This window comes from Lathyrus oleraceus, chromosome 1 (assembly GCF_024323335.1).
Source record: "Lathyrus oleraceus cultivar Zhongwan6 chromosome 1, CAAS_Psat_ZW6_1.0, whole genome shotgun sequence".
Classification (NCBI taxonomy): domain Eukaryota; kingdom Viridiplantae; phylum Streptophyta; class Magnoliopsida; order Fabales; family Fabaceae; genus Lathyrus; species Lathyrus oleraceus.
This window is the reverse complement of record NC_066579.1, coordinates 295,195,867-295,217,766: the sequence shown is the minus strand read 5'-3', so window position 1 is coordinate 295,217,766 and position 21,900 is coordinate 295,195,867. Positions and strand designations below refer to the sequence as shown.

The 21,900-nt window shown below is 38.2% G+C and overlaps 2 protein-coding genes across 2 annotated transcripts; one reads left to right on the top strand and one right to left on the bottom strand.

The window, feature by feature from the left end:
- Nucleotides 1-8,225: 8,225 nt before the first annotated feature.
- On the bottom strand, nt 8,226-8,823 carry LOC127115679 (protein MAIN-LIKE 2-like). The gene is made up of 2 exons (XM_051047156.1): nt 8,491-8,823; nt 8,226-8,410 (listed from the first exon to the last, which is right to left on the bottom strand). Exons 1-2 carry the CDS (start codon nt 8,763-8,765, stop codon nt 8,287-8,289), a joined length of 399 nt encoding a protein of 132 aa, XP_050903113.1. The 5' UTR covers nt 8,766-8,823; the 3' UTR covers nt 8,226-8,286.
- A 5,743-nt stretch (nt 8,824-14,566) lies between these two features.
- On the top strand, nt 14,567-15,335 carry LOC127131240 (kunitz-type trypsin inhibitor-like 2 protein). Its single transcript, XM_051060172.1, has one exon. It carries the CDS (start codon nt 14,627-14,629, stop codon nt 15,236-15,238), a length of 612 nt encoding a protein of 203 aa, XP_050916129.1. The 5' UTR covers nt 14,567-14,626; the 3' UTR covers nt 15,239-15,335.
- The last annotated feature ends 6,565 nt before the right edge of the window (nt 15,336-21,900 follow it).

Here is a 21,900-nt window from a genome sequence, read left to right as displayed (position 1 = left end):
ACAGAATGTTGATTTGTAGTTGTTTAAAAATATCCATGAACCGGGCGTAATGCCGTTCATTCTCCCTTTTGGACGGGGCATGAGGATAAGGAAGATTTTGGATTGGAGTAGTGCTCACTACATCCTTTCCCTTTGCAACTCTAGAACTCCTCCATCTAGGCTTTTTCACTTCCTCCCCCATTACTTCATCAATCGTATTTTTCTCAATCTCCACACTTTTTTTCTTTTCAACTTCACCATTCTTTTTGTTCTTTTCAACTTCTTCCTCCTCACTCCACTCCCCCACTTCACCATCAACATTTTCCTCCAATATTTCCTCCTCATTTTCTTTCTCATCTCTTTTTTTATTCTCACTAATTAACTCCCTCCCACTTCTCGTCATGATAGCTTTATAATGTTCCTTAGGATTTGTTTGCATGTTTGCCGAAAAGGAGGGACCGATTTGTTGTTCCGCGAGTTGCTTAGCAAGTTGCCCAACTTGAGTCTCGAGATTTTTTATAGCCGCGTCGTTGCTTTTTTGATTTGCCATTGACATTTGCATGAATTGCGTCAATGTGTCTTCCAACTTAGAAGTTACGACCGGCGGTTGTTGAGGTTGATAAGGATTTTGGGGAAGGTTTTGACGGCTAGAAGAACCACCTTCATAACCTTGGTTATGGTAATAGTTACTCCTAGGTTGGAACCCTTGGTTCCCTTGGTAATGTTGTTGTTGATTTTGAGGGTGCGGTTGATAAGGTTGTTGTTGTTGTTGTTGTTGTTGTCTCGGTTGGTAGTCCCTTTGGTTTGCCATGTAGTTTACATCTTCGAATCCCGGAGGTGGACAGAATCCGGTGTCATGCTCACCTTTGCAAAGCTCACAACAAGCTATTTGTTTAGCTTTAGACGGTTCTCTCAACTCTTTAATTTGTTGCATTAAGAGTTCCACTTGTTGTGAGATGAGCTTGTTTTGGGCAAGGATGGCATCGTTCGTCCCTAGTTCAAGCACTCCCGGCTTCTTCAAAGAGTTGCCTCGACTTTGACTCTGAAGATCATTTAGAGCCATTCGATTTATGATATTTGTAGCTTCTTTGGCACTTTTAGACAATAAAGAGCCACCCGAGGTAGCATCCAACAACGTCTTGCAATTTGGTTGAAGTCCATTTTTGAAAATATGGATTTGAGTCATCTCATCAAATCCATGTCCTTTACACTTCCGCAACATGGACTTGAATCTTTCCCACGCTTCATTTAAGGATTCATTGATTCCTTGTGCAAACACCGAGATGGCCGTCTTGGATTCCATGAACTGGTTATGGGAGAAGAATCTTTCGATGAATTTCTCTTCTAACACGTTCCAGTCTGTCATGACGGCTGGTGTCTGATCTAAGTACCAATCTTTTGCTTTGCCGAGCAAAGCGTAGGGAAATAATCTTCTGAATAACGGTAGCTCCTGAGCCTGATCCACTTCGGCCGCCAATGCTATCTCATAAAATTTTGTGAGAAAAGCAAAGGGATCTTCGTGGTCCATTCCGGTGAATGGACTTCCATATAATAAATTGAGAGTTCCCGTTTTCATCTCAGCTTGCCTTCCCGTGTGGTTGGCAAACTGAGCGGTGTTTCTTGGACTGTTTATGCATGGAGTAGAAATAGGTGGTGGTGGTGGCTCCATGTTAGGTATGAATGGTGGTGGATTTGTGGTAGAAGAACTATCTCCTTGCTCTTGACGTTGTCTAGCCTGTTGCCTCCTACGTCTCGTTTTGCAATTGAGCCTCCTTGCGGTTCTCTCGATCTCAGGATCAAAAAGAAGTTCGTCCACAGGGATTTGCCCTCGCATAAAACGTAAGCTGCACACTAAACCAAACAAATTACAAGCACAAGTCAAAAATTCGAAAGCTAAAAATTAAGCAACCATTGCGATGCTCGCAATATCAATTTACAATCCCCGGCAACGGCGCCATTTTGTTGAATGTAATCTTAAGTGTCGGGTTTTTGTTATCGTCTCCACAGGGATTGTAAGATATCACCGCCTTTCGATGGTTGTATTAATCTTAACTTAAGTAACATAGGGGTTTTTGGTTTTAGTCACGTTATCTTGCATAAAAATGTAATAAAATGCGGTAAGAGATTTGGTTTGAATATTTGAGAAATATTTCCAAAGTTAGGGTTCAACGATCACTTTGCATGTATATGTTCGATCAACAAACTTATAAACTCCTTTAGATGATAAATTATTTCACAAAGTCCTCCCAATGTGTTTATCTCTAACACACATTGTGAGTTTTCCCATTTTGATCCATTGTTTATCTCTAACACAATATATCAAAATGACAACTTTTTGGTTCAACCTTATGGTGAACAAAATCATTCATTACTATCTCTAGCTAACAAACAAGATTGGATGAAAACCTAGGTTAAGAGTTGGTAAACATCTCTCGATCATAAACCAACACAAAGAGTTTTGAAGAAGAACAAAGTTTTCATCATATATTCACCATTAAAGAGTTTACAAATGAAGATCCTTACATTTACACACAAAGCTAATGATCATCTACATCTAACCTTGACAAATGGAGGACTTAGCTACTCATTTTCATGGTAGCTTGGTCGGCAAGTTTCGGAAGAAGGTTGATCAACATCCAAGTCGAATAATCAAGATTGGATGGGAATCCACCTTCTTTTTGTAAAAGATGGTTAAGAGATGAAGAGAAATGAAATCTAGGTCACAAAAGATTCTTGGAACAATGCTGTAAAAATATCTAGAAAAAGTACAAAAGTATGAAAAACTAGGTATGGCTCCAAAAAGTGGCACTTGCTACTTATAGAGCAGCTACTGGGTTGTCATGCTTGCTAGGCGAGCAGAATGGCTCGCCTAGCGAGCCCTTAATTGAGGCACCTGAGGCACCTGCGCCCAGAGAAACAGCCTTTCCCAAACTGTCATGTTCGCCTAGCGAACAAAACCTTCGCCTAGCGAAGGACACGCTTCAACCTTCGCTCTAGCGAGGTTGAGAGGTTTTGCTACTGGAATGCTCGCTGAGAGCTCGCTAATGACTCGCCTAGCGAGTGAGTGCTGGCTGCGCTTTTCACCAAGTCTGGACGCATTCGCCACACTCCTCGATGGAAGCTCGCCTAGCGAGTGTGGTGATGTTTGCCTCTGTTAAATACTGGAGCTTCTCGCTGGATGCTCGCCTAGCGAGTCCTTCGCCACAGCCCTCGCCTAGCGAGGCAGCTGATGAATGCTTGTTTCATTTGATCCCTTTGCCACATTTCTTGTGTCTTCATTTTCTATTATTTCATGCCTACTTCCTGCACAATAACACATAAATCAAAGGTACCAAGATAGATTATCATTGCATTGCATTTCATCTGAAACAAAGGTGGTTTCGACATTTTAGCAAGGAAATGGAGTGAAAGATACCCATATTTGATAGCTCAAATAAGCACTTTTGGGTAAATAACAGTACTGAGGTTGTCTCATTGTACTAACTCTTTTAGTGTGTGGCCTCTTAACTGAATTTGCAGTATGAAGTTGTTAAAGGATTTGGAACATTTATGGTTTGAATGTTTGCGTTTATGGTCGAGGTTGATTAGAAATCCGACCTTGAAACTGTTAGACGGTGTGGCTAGTGATCGAGAGGGGGGGGGGGGGTGAATAGATCACCTCTTTTAAAATAACGGATTTAAAAGTTCTTATCAGAGTTATTGAAACTTAGCGGAAAATTACAGTCCCGAATCGACTTCTGTCTATTCTGAACCGCTACTAGAAAACCGGACACGCGAATTTATTGCTGGATTTAAATGGGAACGATAGAGATTATTAACACCAGAATCTTATCAAATCAAATGCACTTATCACTAAATTCTGATTCCAATGAATAAAACTCAGCTGACAGTTTTGTCAAACATTTGGTGTGTATGTGATCAATGATGAACAATGGTGGAGTTTAGATAAAGAAGTTTTCTTGCCACTATTGTATCACAAAAAGTACAGCCACAATACACCAACTGAAATCACAAAACTGTTGAAAACGTAAAGAGAGATAAGGAAAGAATACGATACGCAGAGATTTGGTAAGGAAGTTCCCCACTGTCGTCCTCACGTGTGGGTACGTCTCCCTCTCAATTTCAAATGAAATTGAGAACTGTAATTATCAATAATGCCGAATTCGTTGATACAAGGTTTCAATACACAGACAAAAATCTAAATCTCAAGATCTTCTTCTTTTATAAAACCTCCACTTGATCTGAGCTCGATCAAGAATTTCCTGCAAGAAATTGCAAACAATTCACCGGTTCCACGACCTGTTTGCGAAATTACCCAATTTCCAAACCTTATGCTACGGCTGAATCTGTTCTGCAAACGTGACTAACAAACCCGCAAGAACACTCCAGTTCTTGAAGGGCAAACCATTTGGTTTTTCCTCGAAACCCCCTTCAACCTTCAACTCAGCTAGATCCTCGATCGTTCCACTGAACACCTCAGCTAGATCCTTGATCGTTCCACTGAACGTTATCTCGTTGATCCTTTAATCCAAAGAACAAGAATGATTATGTGTTGATGTTCTTGAAGAAAAGAGATTGAGAAGATGATGAAGATGAAGTCTCTTTCAGGTTTCTAACTGCTCAAACAATTGCTGCTACACACTCCTTTGATTTGTGTTACAACTGTTTTTCACTTGTGAATTCGTCCCTGAACTGAGCTGTCAAAATACTTCTTATATGTGAAAGACAGAAGTTGTTAGTAGACAAAACAGAATTATGTATTGATACAAAAGGTTATGCATCGATACATACTGTAGCTTTGATTAATTTTTGAGAATTAATACAAGCATGTATCGATACAAAGCTCGTATGTATTGATACATAGAAAATTTTAACTAAGCATGTATCGATACAAAGCTCGTATGTATCGATACATAGAACATTTTAACTAAGCATGTATCGATACAAGGCTCGTATGGATCGATACATACTGAAGCAAAAACGTTTTGTGATTTCAAACAAATTTATGTATCGATGCAAGGCTCATATGGATCGATACATACTGAAGCAAAAACGTTTTGTGATTTAAAACAAATTTATGTATCGATGCAGAAGAACATGTATCGATACATACTGACACAAAACAGTTTTTATGAGTTCTTTTAAGAAATGTATCAATGTGGATCTTTATGTATAGACACTAAACAATAGTATAGGCTGAAAACACAAATGAAACATGTAAAATAATGCACAACCAACAATTAGGCAATGATCACACAATTTGCTATCATTCAAAACTTATTCAAAGTAAAGAATTTGCTCACAGAAACAACTAATGATAACGTATGAAGGATGGTGATAGCTGGAAAGTACTTCAGTCGGAGAAGTAACTAAGAAAATATTGGCTACCAACGCGGGAGAAGCTGAACTTCTTGTGCGGGAGAGAGCACTAGAGAGACAACTTCCATTGATTTGACATTACAATGAGTGATGCAAAAAATACTCAAGCTACAACATTATTGAAGGAAATGAAGTCTCCACCAAGGTGTATTTTTAAAAAGGGAAAACATTGATAAAACCCTTAAAGAACAAAAATATGGCCATCACAATCAAATTTAGGTACGGGAGTTGATAATTCGCAGGGAAGGTGTTAACAACCTACAACATCTATTTTAAATAACAATTATCTCTAATTAATTTTGCAGGAAAAGATAGCGTTAACTCTATTGTATTTGATTTCTCCCAATTATTACGACATTTTTACAAGAAAGGAAAAAAATATTTTTTATTAGGGGTGATTGACAAGATTTTGCTCTTACTACTACGTATCTTCCGGTAAGATGGATAATTCAAAATTACGTAGTTCTTGGATAGAAAAATCTTATGCGTTGGTTGATTTTATAGAAAAATATTTGATCACCGCTAAGACTTAAAGAAAATTGTTTGTTGGTTGTAGTCATTTTTTAAGAGGAAGAAAAGTGCTCGAATAAACAAGCCATAGGACTTGTGTTAAGACACTTGAGAATAAAAGGGATATACATCCAATTGATCTTTTTTATTCCAATTTTCTTATGAAATTCCAAAAGATCATGTTGTACAACTTGTATTTTGAAAACTCAATGATTAAAATAGATGAGAGAGAGAGAGAATTTATTTTAGTGGTCGAGTTTTAAGATCCAAGTTGTACGATTTGATTTTTTAGACAAGAGATGATAAATCCCTCCCAGATTTATTATAAACAAACTACGATGATGCTAAACAAGGTTATATTTTAAACAAAGGCTGCCAAATAGCAATATATTTTTAGACAAGAGGCTGCTAAATAGCATGGACAAGAACATTATTAAAAGAATAAAACGTTAGAAGAAATTTTGGTCAATTGGATATATCTTTTGCACGGCTGCTAAAATAGTGACGTGCATCCGTACTCTACTTACTAAGAAATATTTGAAAAAGACCATTTGTTCTATTAAACTATATTTTTCTCTTTAGTTTATAATATATACTAGTAATTTTATATATCAAAATCTAGATAAACATCATTCATTTCTATGCAAATAAACTCTATAAATAACACATGTTTGAGAGTTTTTTTTTAAAATATCCAAAAATTTTAAAAAAATTTCAAAAATATCCAATTTTTCAAATTAATTACACAAATGGCCAAAATTGGCCATTTTTTACCCTTAGGCGCCACCCTAGTTGGCGCCTACCCTTAATGGGTAGGGCAAGTCGCCACTAGGAGTGGCGCCTATGCCCAATCCATTTTTTTTAAAATTTTTTTTTTTAATGTTATTTTTTTTTTTTTAATTTTTTTTTTATTTATAAATTTATGTTTTTTATTAAGTATATTAATTTATGTTAACACATATATATAAATAAATTTTTTTACAAGATATATATATATATATTATATATATATATATATATATATATTAATTATATTATATATATATTAATTTATATATATATATATATATTAATATAATTTATAAGTAATAATATTATTTGTGAATTTTTGGAAAAAAAATTAATTATATATGTATAAAGATATGATAGACAATATTTTTAAAGATAAAGATAAAGATATAAAGATAATAAACAGAAAATATTTTTATTTAAATAATAGACAAGACAAATATTACAAAGATATGATTAATCACATATGATGCGGTCCCTTGTACGATCCGCACGGGGGAGGTCTAGTTACTCGCCTAGACGGTTCACGTGGTGGTGGTGCTTCCCTATTACCACCCCTTGCCCTAACGCGCCCCCTTGCCGCTTGCCGTTGTGGTTCGGTCGAAGTCCCTTCAGTGCTGTAGGAAAGACGGGTCCCCTCTGCGCCCTCGAAGCTTTGTCTCGGTGGGACAAACTGACTACTGCTGGGTGCGCCCTCGAATTGTGGTCTTTGGTAGTTTAGGGTTGAATCGGGTTGGCCAAAGTGCAATGTTTGTTGTGGTGTGTAGTAGTCCTGTTGGTAGTCCTCTTGTATACCCGTGTCGGGGCTAGGTGGAGGACTGGAAGAGGTTGGGAAATTGTCGTGTTGGAAGTGTTGGGATTGGTGGAAGTAGGGGGATTGATATTGTGGTAGGTGTTGGGACTGTTGATGGTGGTGGGAATGTTGAGTTTGTTGTTGGTAGTCTTCATGGTATTGGGATTGAGTTTGTGGTATGTATTGTTGATTTGGTTGGGGGGTGGACATGTGTTGTGGTTGTTGTTGTTGGTAATATGGTGGTGGTGGTTGTTGTTGGTAATAAGGTGGTGGTGGTTGTTGTTGGTAAAATGGTTGTGGTGGTTGTTGTTGGTAATAAGGTGGTGGTTGTTGTTGTTGGGAATACTGTGGTGGTTGTTGTTGTTGGAAATATGGCTGTTGCATCCGGGGATCGTCCAAATAGAACGGGTCAGACACAATCATTTCTGGATTGGTATTTGCTCTATACCATTCCACATATTCCCTTGTCGGCTTCATTTCGTTGGGCGCCACCGGAAATTGTAGAACATAGTGGGCACGGTCTTTCCACATTTTTCGAAACTCCTTAGCAAATTCCTTCCAATTTTGGGCATACCACTGGTGGCTGACTTTTTTTAGATGCCAAGGTTCCATAGACATTGGGGGGCCTGGGATTTCTTGATGCATTCCGAATTGAAGCTTGACACGGTCACTTTGGTGCATCTCCACAGTGGTGAACCGCATTATGGCCGTTTTTGCTGTCCAAACAGCTGCATCTTCGGGTTGGGTTGATGTTCCAATCCCAAATATGGCCTCCAAATAAACTGCAAAGAAAAAAGTAAATATGTTATTTATCGAGAATGCATGACATTAATAAATCAGTTAGAAGTTGAGTGATTTAGTGGTAATACATCCTGTGCTCGGAGACGATCCAACAGTTGACGATAAAATATAATTTTATTTTTGGGGGTAAGACTGTAATCCAGTCCGGTTGTAATGAACCTAAACAAAAAAGATAAATAATATTAGTTACAAATATTTATAGAATAAATATACAAAATGAAATAAGATCATAAATTTACCTAGTTGCGTAGGGGAAGGAGTAGTCATTAGGATTTTCTGGGGCTAGCCTCGGCAATCTCCACCACCCCCATGTTTGAAGCAAAAAAGCACATCCAGAAAATGTACAGTGCTCATTTTGTGCATTTTTACACAAAGAGCTATATAGGAATGCTAATACTGCAGAACCCCAACTATATGTGCTTATTCTATCAATGTCCCCGAGCAAACTCAAGTACATAAAATTTATGCTATTTCCCGTCCCTTCGGGAAATAGCAAGTTCCCAAACAATAGCATAATGTAAACCCGGGTTTTTATGACTTTTTCTTGTTCGGAGGATTCCTCAGTCAAAGTTATGGAGTCGTGGTACAACTGTAGGCTAGATAATTTAATACCCTGACCCCTTGCTTTGGCAGACCCCTCACCCTCGACCAGATCTACCCCCAACATTTGAACACATATTTGGTTAGGCTGTTGAACATTTCCGGTCACAGGCTTACCATCTATTTTAAGACCTAAAAGCATGTACACGTCCTCTAATGTGACGGTACATTCACCAGTTGGTAGGTGAAAGGTGTGTGTCTCAGGTCTCCAACGTTCACACAGAGCCAAAATGAATTTGGCATCAATGGTGGCATTTACGACATGCATTACATGACCGAAACCCGCACGCTCTATGTAAGGTACGCACCATGGGTCTGGATAAGGCATTGGGTGTGAACGTTGACGAAATTTCTTGGGATCCTTTAAAAACAAACAATATAAAAAATCATTATATTGGACTTTTAAAAAACTAATTACAAACATACGAAAGAGGCAATGTTCAAGAAAAACTTACGAATGAGGCAATGTTTGCCCTAGTTCCTCTGTGTTCTTGGCCCATGGTAAGAAGCGACATGACTGCAATGTAGGAAGAAGCTTGGTGGATGAGAAGTTTCGCCTGAGTTCTCTGAATAAAAGTGTTAGTGGTTGATGAAAACTTGCAAGAATGACCCTCTATTTATACTCGTTTTCAAGTAGACTGAATATGCAAAAATGTGACAAGTGTAAGGCATGCGTGGTAGTGTTGGCATGCATTGGTGGAATCTGATGATGCAGAAACGTGACAAGTGTAAGGCATGCGTGGGAATCTTGCAGAATAGGTGCAGACTAGGTGGCAGTGTTGGCATGCATAGGTGCAGACTAGGTGGGAGTTGTCTTGTCTTGGGGAAGACTTGGTGGAATCTGATGATGCAAAGGTGTGACAAGTGTAAGGCATGCGTGGGAATCTTGCAGAATAGGTGCAGGCTAGGTGGCAGTGTTGGCATGCATAGGTGCAGACTAGGTGGGAGTTGTCTTGTCTTGGGGAAGACTTGGTGGAATCTGATGATGCAAAGGTGTGACACGTGGAAGGCATACAAGTGGGAATCTTATTTAAAATAAATAATTAAGCGTAAGTAAGATTGAATATTATTTTAAACACATAATCACTATTTTACTTTATTTGTAAGAAACTACTAACACGATTTTAAGAATCTCTTTATCAGTGAGGGGAGTTTAATCACTCCAAATATTTATCCAACATTTTTAATTTACCACCCCCTTGAGAGATGCATTGTCCTCATCAAAATGGGTTGGCATGCATTAGTACAGACTAGGTGGGAGTGTTGGCATGCATTGGTGCAGACTAGGTGGGAGTTGTCTTGTCTTGGGGAAGACTTGGTGGAATCTGATGATGAAAAAATGTGACAAGTGTGAGGCATGCGTGGGAATCTTATTTAAAATAAATAATTAAGCGTAAATAAGATTGAATATTATTGCGTGGGAATCTCTGAGACTTGGTGGTGAAGACTTGATGGGGAACAGGCATGCATGGGAATCTCTGAGACTAAGTTCAGGCATGGTGGATAGGTTGGCATGCATTAGTACAGACTAGGTGGGAGTGTTGCATTCAAGGGTGTGACACGTGTAAGGCATGCGTGGGAATCTCTGAGACTTGGTGGTGAAGACTTGATGGGGAACAGGCATGCATGGGAATCTCTGAGGTATTCACAATATCTTCACAGCAATCTTCACACACATATCTTCACAGCAATCTTCAGTAAGATTCTTGCAGTATAAATATTCACACACATTTTCGCAAAGGTATTCACAATATCTTCACAGCAATCTTCACAAAACCTTGACAATATCTTCACAAAACCTTCACAAAACCTTCACAAAACCTTCACAAAACCTTCACAAAACCTTCACAATGTCTTCACAAAACATGTCATCTTCTTCACAATACAAAGTCAAAGCTCACGTCAACGGTGAGACTTATGAATGTGATATGTCTGGCTTCCTATTTAGAAACACCGAATGCACTCGGTTTTGTCTAAATAGAGGAGCTGACTTCTCTTATCTGAAAAGGAAGATTGAGTCCAAACTAAGACAACCCGTGTCCCAAATTTTTTATCAACAACCTTTTTTTTCAGAAAACAACTCTGTCAAGTTTTATAAGTCATTGATTCAAAATGACATGGAGACACAATACATGCTTCGTAACCATGAGTACTCTGGTTACGAATACATAGTGTTGTACATTGTGTTGGAACAACCTCAACCAACTCAGAATATTCAATCACAGGTTATTGATCCTGTGATTGATGACGAACAAGATGCTGAGCACCACGTTGAAGACGATGTGGTTGATGATGCTGAAGACGTGGTTGATGACTTGGTGAACCGTCATTCTGAAGACGAAGACCAACCTCAAATACCTATAGCGCAACGCTACTCACCTCCTGCGCACTTCACAACACTTAACTTGGGCGAGGATGAGCCCTCATCAGATATGTTCTACAACCCATATATGAGGTCTGATGAGGACTTAAAGAAGGGTGACCAATTTCGGACCAAGGAAGAGTGTCTGTTAGCAATAAAGAACTGGCACTTGAAAAATTGTGTTGACTACGATGTTATCAAATCAAATCCGGAAAGATACGTTATTGTATGCAAAAATCCGGAGTGTGGATATAGGTTGATGGCATCGTACAAGAAGAAGCATAATGCGTGGGTGATAGGGTCCATATCTCAAGCTCACATTTGCGTCAACACCAACATGGCACAGGATCATCGCAAACTTAGCCATGACATGATCTGCCATTCCATATTACCTCTAGTTGAGGCTGACCCGTCACTGAAGGTCAAAACAATTATCTCCCATTGTGTGGCTGTTTTCAAATATACACCGTCATACAGAAAGGCTTGGTTAGCGAAAACCAAGGCAATTGAACTGGTGTACGGTAACTGGGAGGAATCATACAAACAACTACCACGCTACCTGGCTGCACTACGATTGTATTCACCTGGGACGGTTACTATAATGGAGACCTTGCCTGCACAATCCCCTGACGGAACTCGTCTAGAAGGTAATGGAATTTTCCACAGACTTTTCTGGGCATTCCGTCCCTGCATCATCGGGTTCACATTCTGCAAACCACTTGTTCAAGTCGATGGAACTTGGCTGTATGGGAAATACAAAGGATCGTTACTGATGGCGGTCGCACAAGATGGCAATTCAAATATTTTCCCAATAGCCTTTGCATTGGTGGAAGGAGAAACGGCTGCTGCATGGAGTTTCTTCCTTAAGAATCTTCGAACGCACGTGACTCCACAAGCTGGCATCTGCGTGATTTCTGACAGGCACGCTTCAATAGACAGTGCATACAATAATCCAGCAAATGGTTGGCATGACCCCCCGTCTACCCATGTTTACTGCATCAGGCATATTGCCCAAAATTTTATGCGGGAGTTCAAGGATAACTTCTTGAAGCAACATTTGATAAATGCGGGGTATGCATTAAACCAACCTGGATTCCAATACTACCGCCGGGAAATAGTGTTGGCAAACTCTGATGCAGGGAGGTGGATCGATAATATCGACAGAGCGAAGTGGACTAGATCATATGACGATGGGGTGAGGTGGGGCCACATGACAACAAATCTTGTGGAATCAATGAACGGCGTCTTTAAGGGCATACGTAACCTCCCGGTAACCGCATTGGTGAGTGCGACCTATTTTCGGATGGCAACGTTGTTCGTAACAAGAGGCAGGCGCTGGCATGAAGTGTTGCAGACGAGTCAGGTATATAGTGATGCCTGCATGAAGTTTATGAGGCAGGAATCTGCCAAAGCCAGCAGCCATCGGGTTACGGAATTCGACCGCCATGGCCACACTTTTAGTGTCAAGGAAACAATTGACCACAACCAAGGGCTGCCCAGGCAAGAGTATAGGGTCCTAATACCAGACCGTTGGTGCGACTGTGGTCAATTTCAGGCCTATCGTATGCCTTGTTCCCATGTCATTGCAGCGTGTTCACACAGCCACTTCGATGCATTATCGCTAGTGTCTCCAATCTACAAAGTTGCAACATTGCTCAATGTATACGACAATCCCTTTCCGGTGGTAGCATTGGAGGCGTATTGGCCAGAGTATGACGGGGAAGTTGTTTGGCACAACGAATCGATGCGGCGGAATAAAAGTGGTCGCCCAAATAGCAGGCGCATTAGAACTGAAATGGACGTCGCAGAGAAAATGCAGAGGAAGTGTAGCATATGTAGACAACTAGGGCATAATAAGAACAACTGTCCATATCGTGGATCTAGTTCCACAACTTAGTTTTCATATTCATAAATTTGTGTACCAAAATCATTTTAAATTTAAGTTTACTTTTTATTCCAAATAGAAGATGACACTTGAACAACAAACACAACCATCTCACATTACAACACCAATTACTAAAACAAAAACAAATACTGGAACAAAAACAAGTACTAAAACAAGAACAAGTACTAGAACAATAACAAATACAACAACAACATGACAAACAACCATTAAAATCTAAGAAATTACAACAGTTAACACTATGTCGTCTGATCCATGCATCATTTGGATGCAATCAATGTCGCTTTCAACTTCAACCCACCAACGTATCGTTTCTCCAGTTTCAAATGAGAACCTTGTTCTAAGCCTCTGAATCCTTCTGATGACTTCACCAGGTTGGTAATCTCCCTCTAACCAAGACATCAAGGACCCTTTTAGTTGGTCCAACGAACGGATGTTCCAAAATTTCATCTCCATTGGGGGTTTCAAAGGCGAGAAAATAACATGCCCATCCCTTTTTAAGATTACTGGTTCAGGATCCGGGCGCCTTGATGATGTTCGCTGCCATGACGACGGTCTTGGAGATGCCATGAACTCAACTTGATACAGAAAGTGATAGGAAACAGTGGTGAAGAAAATGCAAAGAAATAACACTTTATTTATAGGAAAAGATCTGGGTTGTACACCAGTCTACTTAACCCTAATTAGTGTCGCACTTGATTAATTAGGGTTTCAATTAGGTCATAACTACCAAACTCTGATTATAACCGATCAATAAACCCTAATTATAATTGATAGATTAACCTTAACATGAATAACCCTAATTCTCCCAAAAATTTTAAATAATATTATTTACTATAAATTAAATTAATATATATATAAATTAATATATATATATATATATATATATATATATATATATTATTAATTATATATATATATATATATATATATATATATATATATATAGATATATATATATATATATATATATATCTTGTAAATAAATATTTATATATATTAATTAAATGTGTATAATATAATTATTTATAAATTAAATTAATATATATTATATTATATATATATATATATATATATAAATTAATATATATAAATTAATATATATATATTGTAATAATTTTATTTATATATAAGTGTTAATACAAATTAATATAATTTATAAAAAAAATATATTTATCAAATATCTAATATTTAAAAAAAAAAAATTTAAAAAAAAAATTAATAAAACATTAAAAAAAAAAAAAAAAAAAAAAAAAAAAAAAAGGGATTGGGCATAGGCGCCACTCCTAGTGGCGACTTGCCCTACCCATTAAGGGTAGGCGCCAACTAGGGTGGCGCCTATGTACACAATTAGGGCAAATTTTGCCCATTTGTGTAATTTTTTTGAAAAAATGGTTAATTTTGAAATTTTTTTAAAAATTTTGGATATTTAAAAAAAAAATTCCATGTTTGAGCCACCATTTGCAAAACCAATAGACAATATTAGCATAACAACATCACTAAGAAAACCATGAAGCTTCCATTAATTACTCTTTCTTTCTTCCTATTTTCTTTTCAAACAACCTTATCACAAGAGATTCAACAAGTGAAAGACACAAATGGAAACCCAATTTTTCCAGGTGGAAGATTCTATATTCAGCCATCAATCTTTGGACCAACAGGCGGTGGAGTAAGTCTTGGTGAAACAAATAATTCAGCATGTCCAACTACCGTACTTCAAGATTATTCTGAAGTTATCAATGGTTTATCTGTGCAATTCAAAATCCCGGGAATAAGTCCTGGTATAATCTTCACAGATATAACACGATTGAATATTGTATTTGTAGAGAAGCCAGACTGTGTTGAATCATCCAAATGGGTTGTTATTAGTGATGGTTTTCCTAGATCTTGGATTGGTATTGGTGGTGTTGAAGAACATGGTGATGATATTTTAGATGGTTTGTTTAGTATTCAGAAACATGGTTTTGGATATAAACTTGTGTTTTGTCCAAGGTTTACTGCTCCACCTGGTGTTTGTCATGATATTGGTAGGTATGATGATGAGAACGGAAGACGTTTGGTTCTAACGGATAATAAACCCTTTGAAGTTGTGTTTGTTGATGCCACTGAAAGCTCTATATAGTATGCATCTATCTTTAGAAAAACCTTCCTCTAATATTGTTACAAAATTATACGTCTTTATTCTCGGTCTTTCAATATTAATAAGATCTTTACTAATATGAATAAAATCTCCATGCTATGTATTGTTTGGATAATAAGTGTTCAATTAGTTATAGTTCATTTTTATTTTCATCATTGAATAGAAAATAGTAATAATAAAGAGTAAAGAGAGAATTGAATATAAGAAGTACTCATTCACTTCTTGTTTAATTATTCCAGTCCGGAACGAAAAATTAATGATATGTAGAATTGTAGATTTGAAGTTCTTCTAATACGGTGGTGCAGGGCTCCGGTACAGCAATGCAACGGTGTGCATGCAAGGTTAGTATTCCAACATTTAAGCTAGTGAGGTTAGAGAAATGTAACCTGCAAGAATAAATGCAAAAGTATATGTTATAGTGTGTGGTTGAATTTAAATATGACGAGCGGTTAAATTGCTACTCCCTCCGTTCCTTTTTAAGTGTCATTTTTTGACTTTTTACACATACCAAGGAAGCTAATCATTATTGTTACTTTTCAAACAATAATTCTTCTTTTACCTATAATACCCTTAATTATTTATTACATTCACTTTACTTTTTCTCTCTGCAATCATTATTTAGGGGTAATTTTGACAAAATTGCAATTAATACTACCTTGTATTTTACAAATGACAATTAAAAAGAAACAATTTTTTTACAAGAAAGTGACACTTATAAAGGAACGGAGGGAGTATCAATTTATCCGACAGAGAATACATGAGATTGCTGGATTGGGTCAGATGGGTGATAATGAGTGAGCGATATGGATAGAGTGTGTAGTTCTATGTTGAAAGACAACTTAATCACTGTTTCCCTGCGAGAGTATTCTTCAATTGGCCATTTGCGTTGTGTCGGTCTTGTTGTGGTGTTTGGTGGACCTGAAACATGTTCCCCTAAGTACTAGCTACCAAGTATAAAGCTAGGATTGTCATGAAACTTTGATATCGTTCTCTAGACCAATCTTCTTTGTCGTCACGACATGTCCGATTAGATCTTTATCTTAGAGATGCGGTTGAAGACGTGTTGAATGGGAGTAGGACACTTTGGGAACACAAACATTAAATGATTTCCTTGTAACCGAGACATTTCCCAGTTTAACTTCTTTACATGGCCCTAGGTTTTAAGGGACAAAGGTGATTCCTTTGGAGCACTTAAGTGTTGTGATGAGATCGAGGCCAAATATGGATATTTGGTTGTGCTTGTGTGCTTTCCTCAATCTTTAGTCACAAATCATGGGGTTGCCTGGTGTTAGTATGTAATGGGGAAAACCTAATCCATTTTTTCATTCCTCTTTGTTTAAACCCTAGTCTTTTCGTTCCTCACTACTATGTTCAATAACACATGTTTATGTTCTTCGTCTTTCCAATCTTTCTTTCTCTATTCTGATGACATTCTTGGAGTTCATGTGATTTGATATTGTTTCGTTGTAGAACCAAAATTTGGATGTACTGATGGTGAAGGATCCTGAACTCGTGGTGTTGATCTTCGACACGGTGGTGCAGGGTGAACCTGTAAGATTAACAATTCAACGACAAGTTAGCTCAAAGTTCAAGATTAGTGTAGTAAAAAATGGAGATTAGAAAAGTGTACCTTAAATCTCATTTGAACTAGCTTTTATATGTTTGGTTATTTGGATTGGACTTGCGTCGGGTTGATCCTTGACTTTGGAACTTTGGCCGACCAACAATAGTTTCCCATAGGGATTTTGGTGAGAAGATTAGCCAAGAAAGTCTTCTAAGTAGTGGACGACCTCAGGGAATGATGTTCGCTCTTGGATAGAAGTGAAAACTCTATGGATCAGTTGCAAAGTAGTGGGGAATAAGCGAATTAAATGCTTTTCCATCATTGAAACGTTTTTCCGATCTTCCTGACGCATGGTTTGAGATGACAAGTTTAAGGCATCGTACTTTCTTATAGTGCACTTAAGGGAACTTGAGTATGTTTATGTTCTTTAGCAAGAATACAACCGTAGATCTTGTAACCTCTTGCTTTTGCTGATCTGGTCTATTGTTTACCTTTATAATATATATATATATATAATATATATATATAATATATATATATATATATATATATATATATATATATATATATATATATATTATATATATATATATATATATATAATATATATATATTATATATATATATATATATATATATATTATATATATATATATATATAAGGGTTTTTTAGTGTTGAGGGAAATTTTAGAAATCTTTGAGAGTCTGTTTCTATTCGTGAGTGTATTTCCCTTTTCTTTTTCAGAAGTATTTACTAGAGTGATTGTTGTCGCTTGAACAAAACTTTCATTCTCCCCCATTGAACTTCGCTTTCTTGTCGCCTTCTCTGATGACTCAGAAGATGGAGGCTAATATCTTGAATATTATGGGTTTCAAATACTATGCTAAGGCTTATTGGAAAGCCTACGATCGAGAGCCAGCTGCGGCTGACCTCAAGGTTCATCTAGAGTGTGGGCCTTAACTAGAACGATTCAGTTGGCTTAAACCTTTTGAGACCTTCTAGGTTGATGAGCTTTCCTTGAGAAAGGCCATGTTGGTAGATCTAGACGAAGGAATCAAATACAGATGGGTGGACTCAATGATAGGTGGGACTCTTTCTATTTTATGTAATCAGGCGACCGTAGATCCGACTAATATTATGGCTGGCCTACCCTCTGACTGGTTGGTCCCCTTGGTGGCTTCAAAGAAAAGTATATATAGTGTCATCTGTGACACCCCGATAATAATATGGTAATTATTTAAATTAAGTTAATAATATATTTATTAATTTAATTAGATAATTGGATTATTATTATTATTATTTTGGAATTATTGAATTATTATTATTATTGGAATAATAATTATTTGAAAATATATATAAGCTGGAATAAGTAAAAAGAGTTCATTTTGGAAAATAAGGTTTTCACGTGAAACTCAGAGAAGCGGCTGAAAGAGGCAGAGCAAGAGGAAGAGCTAGAGAGCAAGGGTTGGAGAACGGAGAAGCTTGAAAGCTCAAAGTTGCCGGATTAACTCAGGTAAGGGGGGTTTATCGTCGTTTAATGGGTATTATGGGTTAGCATGTAATGGGTAGTGATAAACCGTTGAATTGACCCTAATTGGGATTGTTGAATGCTGAAAATTGTGATGGATATGTTGTGTAAAAACTGGAATTGAACCTGTAATTGAGTGTGTTGTAATTTCCCTAACGTATAGCTTTTTACGGAATTGGAATCGGAGGTCCGGAAGTCCTCCAACGGCGGAAAATGCGGAGAATTCTGCATTCTGCTTTGTGTTAGCGCAGGAACTGCTGTTTTGTCTGCGTTAACCGGTTAACCCAGGGTGTTAACCGGTTAACACTGTTGCGAATTGTGAAATTAGTGCTGTTTTGCCTGCGTTAACCGGTTAACCCAGGGTGTTAACCGGTTAACACTGTTGCGTTTTGCCAGAAAGTGTGTTTATGCTGCGTTAACCGGTTAACCCAGGGCGTTAACCGGTTAACACTGTTGAAAAGTGAGAAAATTGACATTTTAATGTTGTGTACATAATTGATGTTTGGCCTATGGTAGCGTATGATGTGATAGGGATTAATTCCCGCTATTTTGAGCAGTATAGGTATTAGTAGAGTGTGCTAATACTGTGGTTAATTATTTAACATGATATGATGTTTTGATACATGTTTTGATGATGTTGATAGTATGCATAATGTTGTGAATGTACATGTTATGTATGCAATTGTGAATGGACTGTTGTATGGCTTAGAGTGTGAGCATATGTCCATTGTGGATTTTGTTGTTGATGTTGCATTGCTAGATGATTAGCATGCATATTGTGGCCTTTAGGGTGGTAGCTAATTCCCATGGTGAGGAATTAGTGAGTTAGTCATTTTGGACTGTTGTTGATGTTTGCATGCTAGGTGATTAGCGTGCATAGCATGGCCCATTTGGGGTGGTAGCTAATTCCCATGGTGAGGAATTAGTGAGTGAGTCACTAGGTCTCAAATGAGTGGGACTAGTGGGCTTGGTAGCCGCTGCCTGGATTTGGACGGTGAGGTGAACTATATGTTCACAAAGAGTCGGTACCGCATGCATGGAGTCTCATTGCATAATTGATATATGGCGTATAATATGAATGGATGTATTCCAGTATTATACACGTGTTGTGTGTTGTGTGTTGTGTTGATGTTGAGTATGATTGAGTTGACATTGCTGTTACTGAATGTGTAATCTGATTTGGGTGATGAAACGTGTTATTTACTTAGCATTACATGATGTTTTATAATGCTTGTTATATCGATTGAGGAACTCACCCTTACAACTATTTTTCAGGTAACGAGCAATGAGTTGAGTAGAAGCTAATGCTTGGAGTCTAGTGTAGTCTCCTTAGTGGGTCGTGCTCTGATAGATGTAACATCGGGATGGGGTGTTTTTATTTTGTTGAATAATTTCACATGTAATATGTTACATGTTTTACATGATTGATGAGATTTCTATCCGCTGCGGTTTATGCAAATGTTTATGTTTGGATTAATAAAAGAGCATGACAGTTATTGTGTTGAACTGTGTGACACCCTTGATTGCATATTACTCTGATTGACGTATTGTTATTTTAATTAAATAATTGGGGTATTTAGAAGGGTGTTACATTAGTGGTATCAGAGCATAGTCGGTCGAGTCGAGTCGTAATTATTCTGTTTCCCCTGTACGGGATAGGTGTTGTGTAACCCTATCAGTACTTATTGTTTTAGCTTGTTGGGTTTTCAGAATAGAGATGGCTGGAAGAGGTAGAGACGATGCTGCGATTGCTGAGGCTCTGGGTATGCTAGCTGGAGTACTTGGAGGGAATCTGAATGTTGTGGGAATGGGAGCTGCTCGTCAATTGAGTGAGTTCCAGAAGAACAATCCTCCAATGTTCAAGGGAGCATACGATCCAGATGGCGCTCAGAAGTGGTTGAAGGAGATCGAGAGGATCTTCCGAGTAACTGAGTGTGCCGATAACCAGAAGGTCAGGTTCGGTACGCATATGCTGTCAGAGGAAGCAGATGATTGGTGGGTTGCTACCCGCACTGAGTTGGAAACTGCTGGGAATGCTGAAATCACTTGGGCTATGTTCAGAGAGAGATTCCTGAGGAAGTACTTTCCAGAAGATGTCAGAGGAAAGAAAGAGATAGAGTTCTTGGAATTGAAGCAGGGCAATCGGTCGGTTACTGAGTATGCTGCTAAGTTCACAGAGCTGTCGAAGTATTACACTCCCTATAGTGAGGCTGCTGGAGAATTTTCGAAATGTGTGAAGTTTGAGAACGGGTTGCGTCCCGAGATCAAGCAGGCTATTGGATACCAACGGATCAGAGTGTTTTCTGACTTGGTTGACTGTTGCAGGATTTTTGAACAGGATTCCAAAGCCAGAGCAGAGAGCTATCAGCAAAGGGTTGATAGGAAAGGCAAGAATCAGAATGATCGTGGAAAACCGTATGCAGCTGGCAAAGGTTTCCAGAGTCAGAGTGGGATGAAGAGGCCTAGTGGGGGAGACTCTAGTGCTCCTGCTAAGTGTTACAGATGTGGTCAGGCTGGACATCGTGTCCATGAGTGTACCAGTGCTGAGAAGAAATGTTTCAAGTGTGGCAAGGGTGGTCATTTGGCTGCAGAGTGTCGGTCGAAGACTGTGACTTGCTTCAACTGTGGAGAGGTGGGTCATATTAGTCCACAGTGTCCTAAGCCAAAGAGAGAGAATCAGTTGGGAGGCAAGGTCTTTGCTTTATCGGGTTCTGAGACTTTTGCAGATGATCGGTTGATCCGAGGTACGTGTTATATTAATGGCTTTCCTCTTGTAGCTATTATTGACACCGGTGCTACTCATTCCTTTATATCTTTGGATTGTGCTGTGAAACTTAAGTTAGAGATATCTGAGATGCATGGTAGTATGGTGATTGATACTCCTGCAAAGGGTTCAGTGACTACTACTTCAGTTTGTTTAAATTGTCCTTTGAGTATTTTTGGTAGAGACTTTGGGATGGACCTCGTGTGTCTTCCATTAGTGCAGATTGATGTTATCTTGGGTATGAACTGGTTGGTGTTTAACCGAGTTTCTATTAATTGTTTTGATAAGACTGTGATATTTCCTGAGGTTGAGGAAGGAAAGGATTTGTTTCTATCAGCGAGACAAGTGGATGAGGCAGTAGCAGATGGGGCAGAGTTGTTTATGCTGTTAGCGACTTTGGAGGCTAAAGATAAACTGGTGATTTGTGATCTAGCCGTGGTGTGTGATTTTCCTGATGTGTTTCCTGAAGAAGTGAATGAATTGCCACCAGAGCGTGAAGTTGAGTTCTCGATTGATTTGGTACCTGGTACTAGACCGATATCGATGGCTCCGTACCGTATGTCTGCTGTTGAGTTAACTGAATTGAAGAGTCAGTTGGAAGATCTGTTGGATAAGAAATTTATTCGTCCGAGTGTGTCACCGTGGGGTGCACCAGTGTTATTGGTTAAGAAGAAAGAAGGTACTATGAGGTTGTGTGTGGACTACAGGCAACTGAATAAAGTGACGATCAAGAATCGGTATCCTTTGCCGATGATTGATGATCTGATGGATCAGTTGGTTGGTGCGA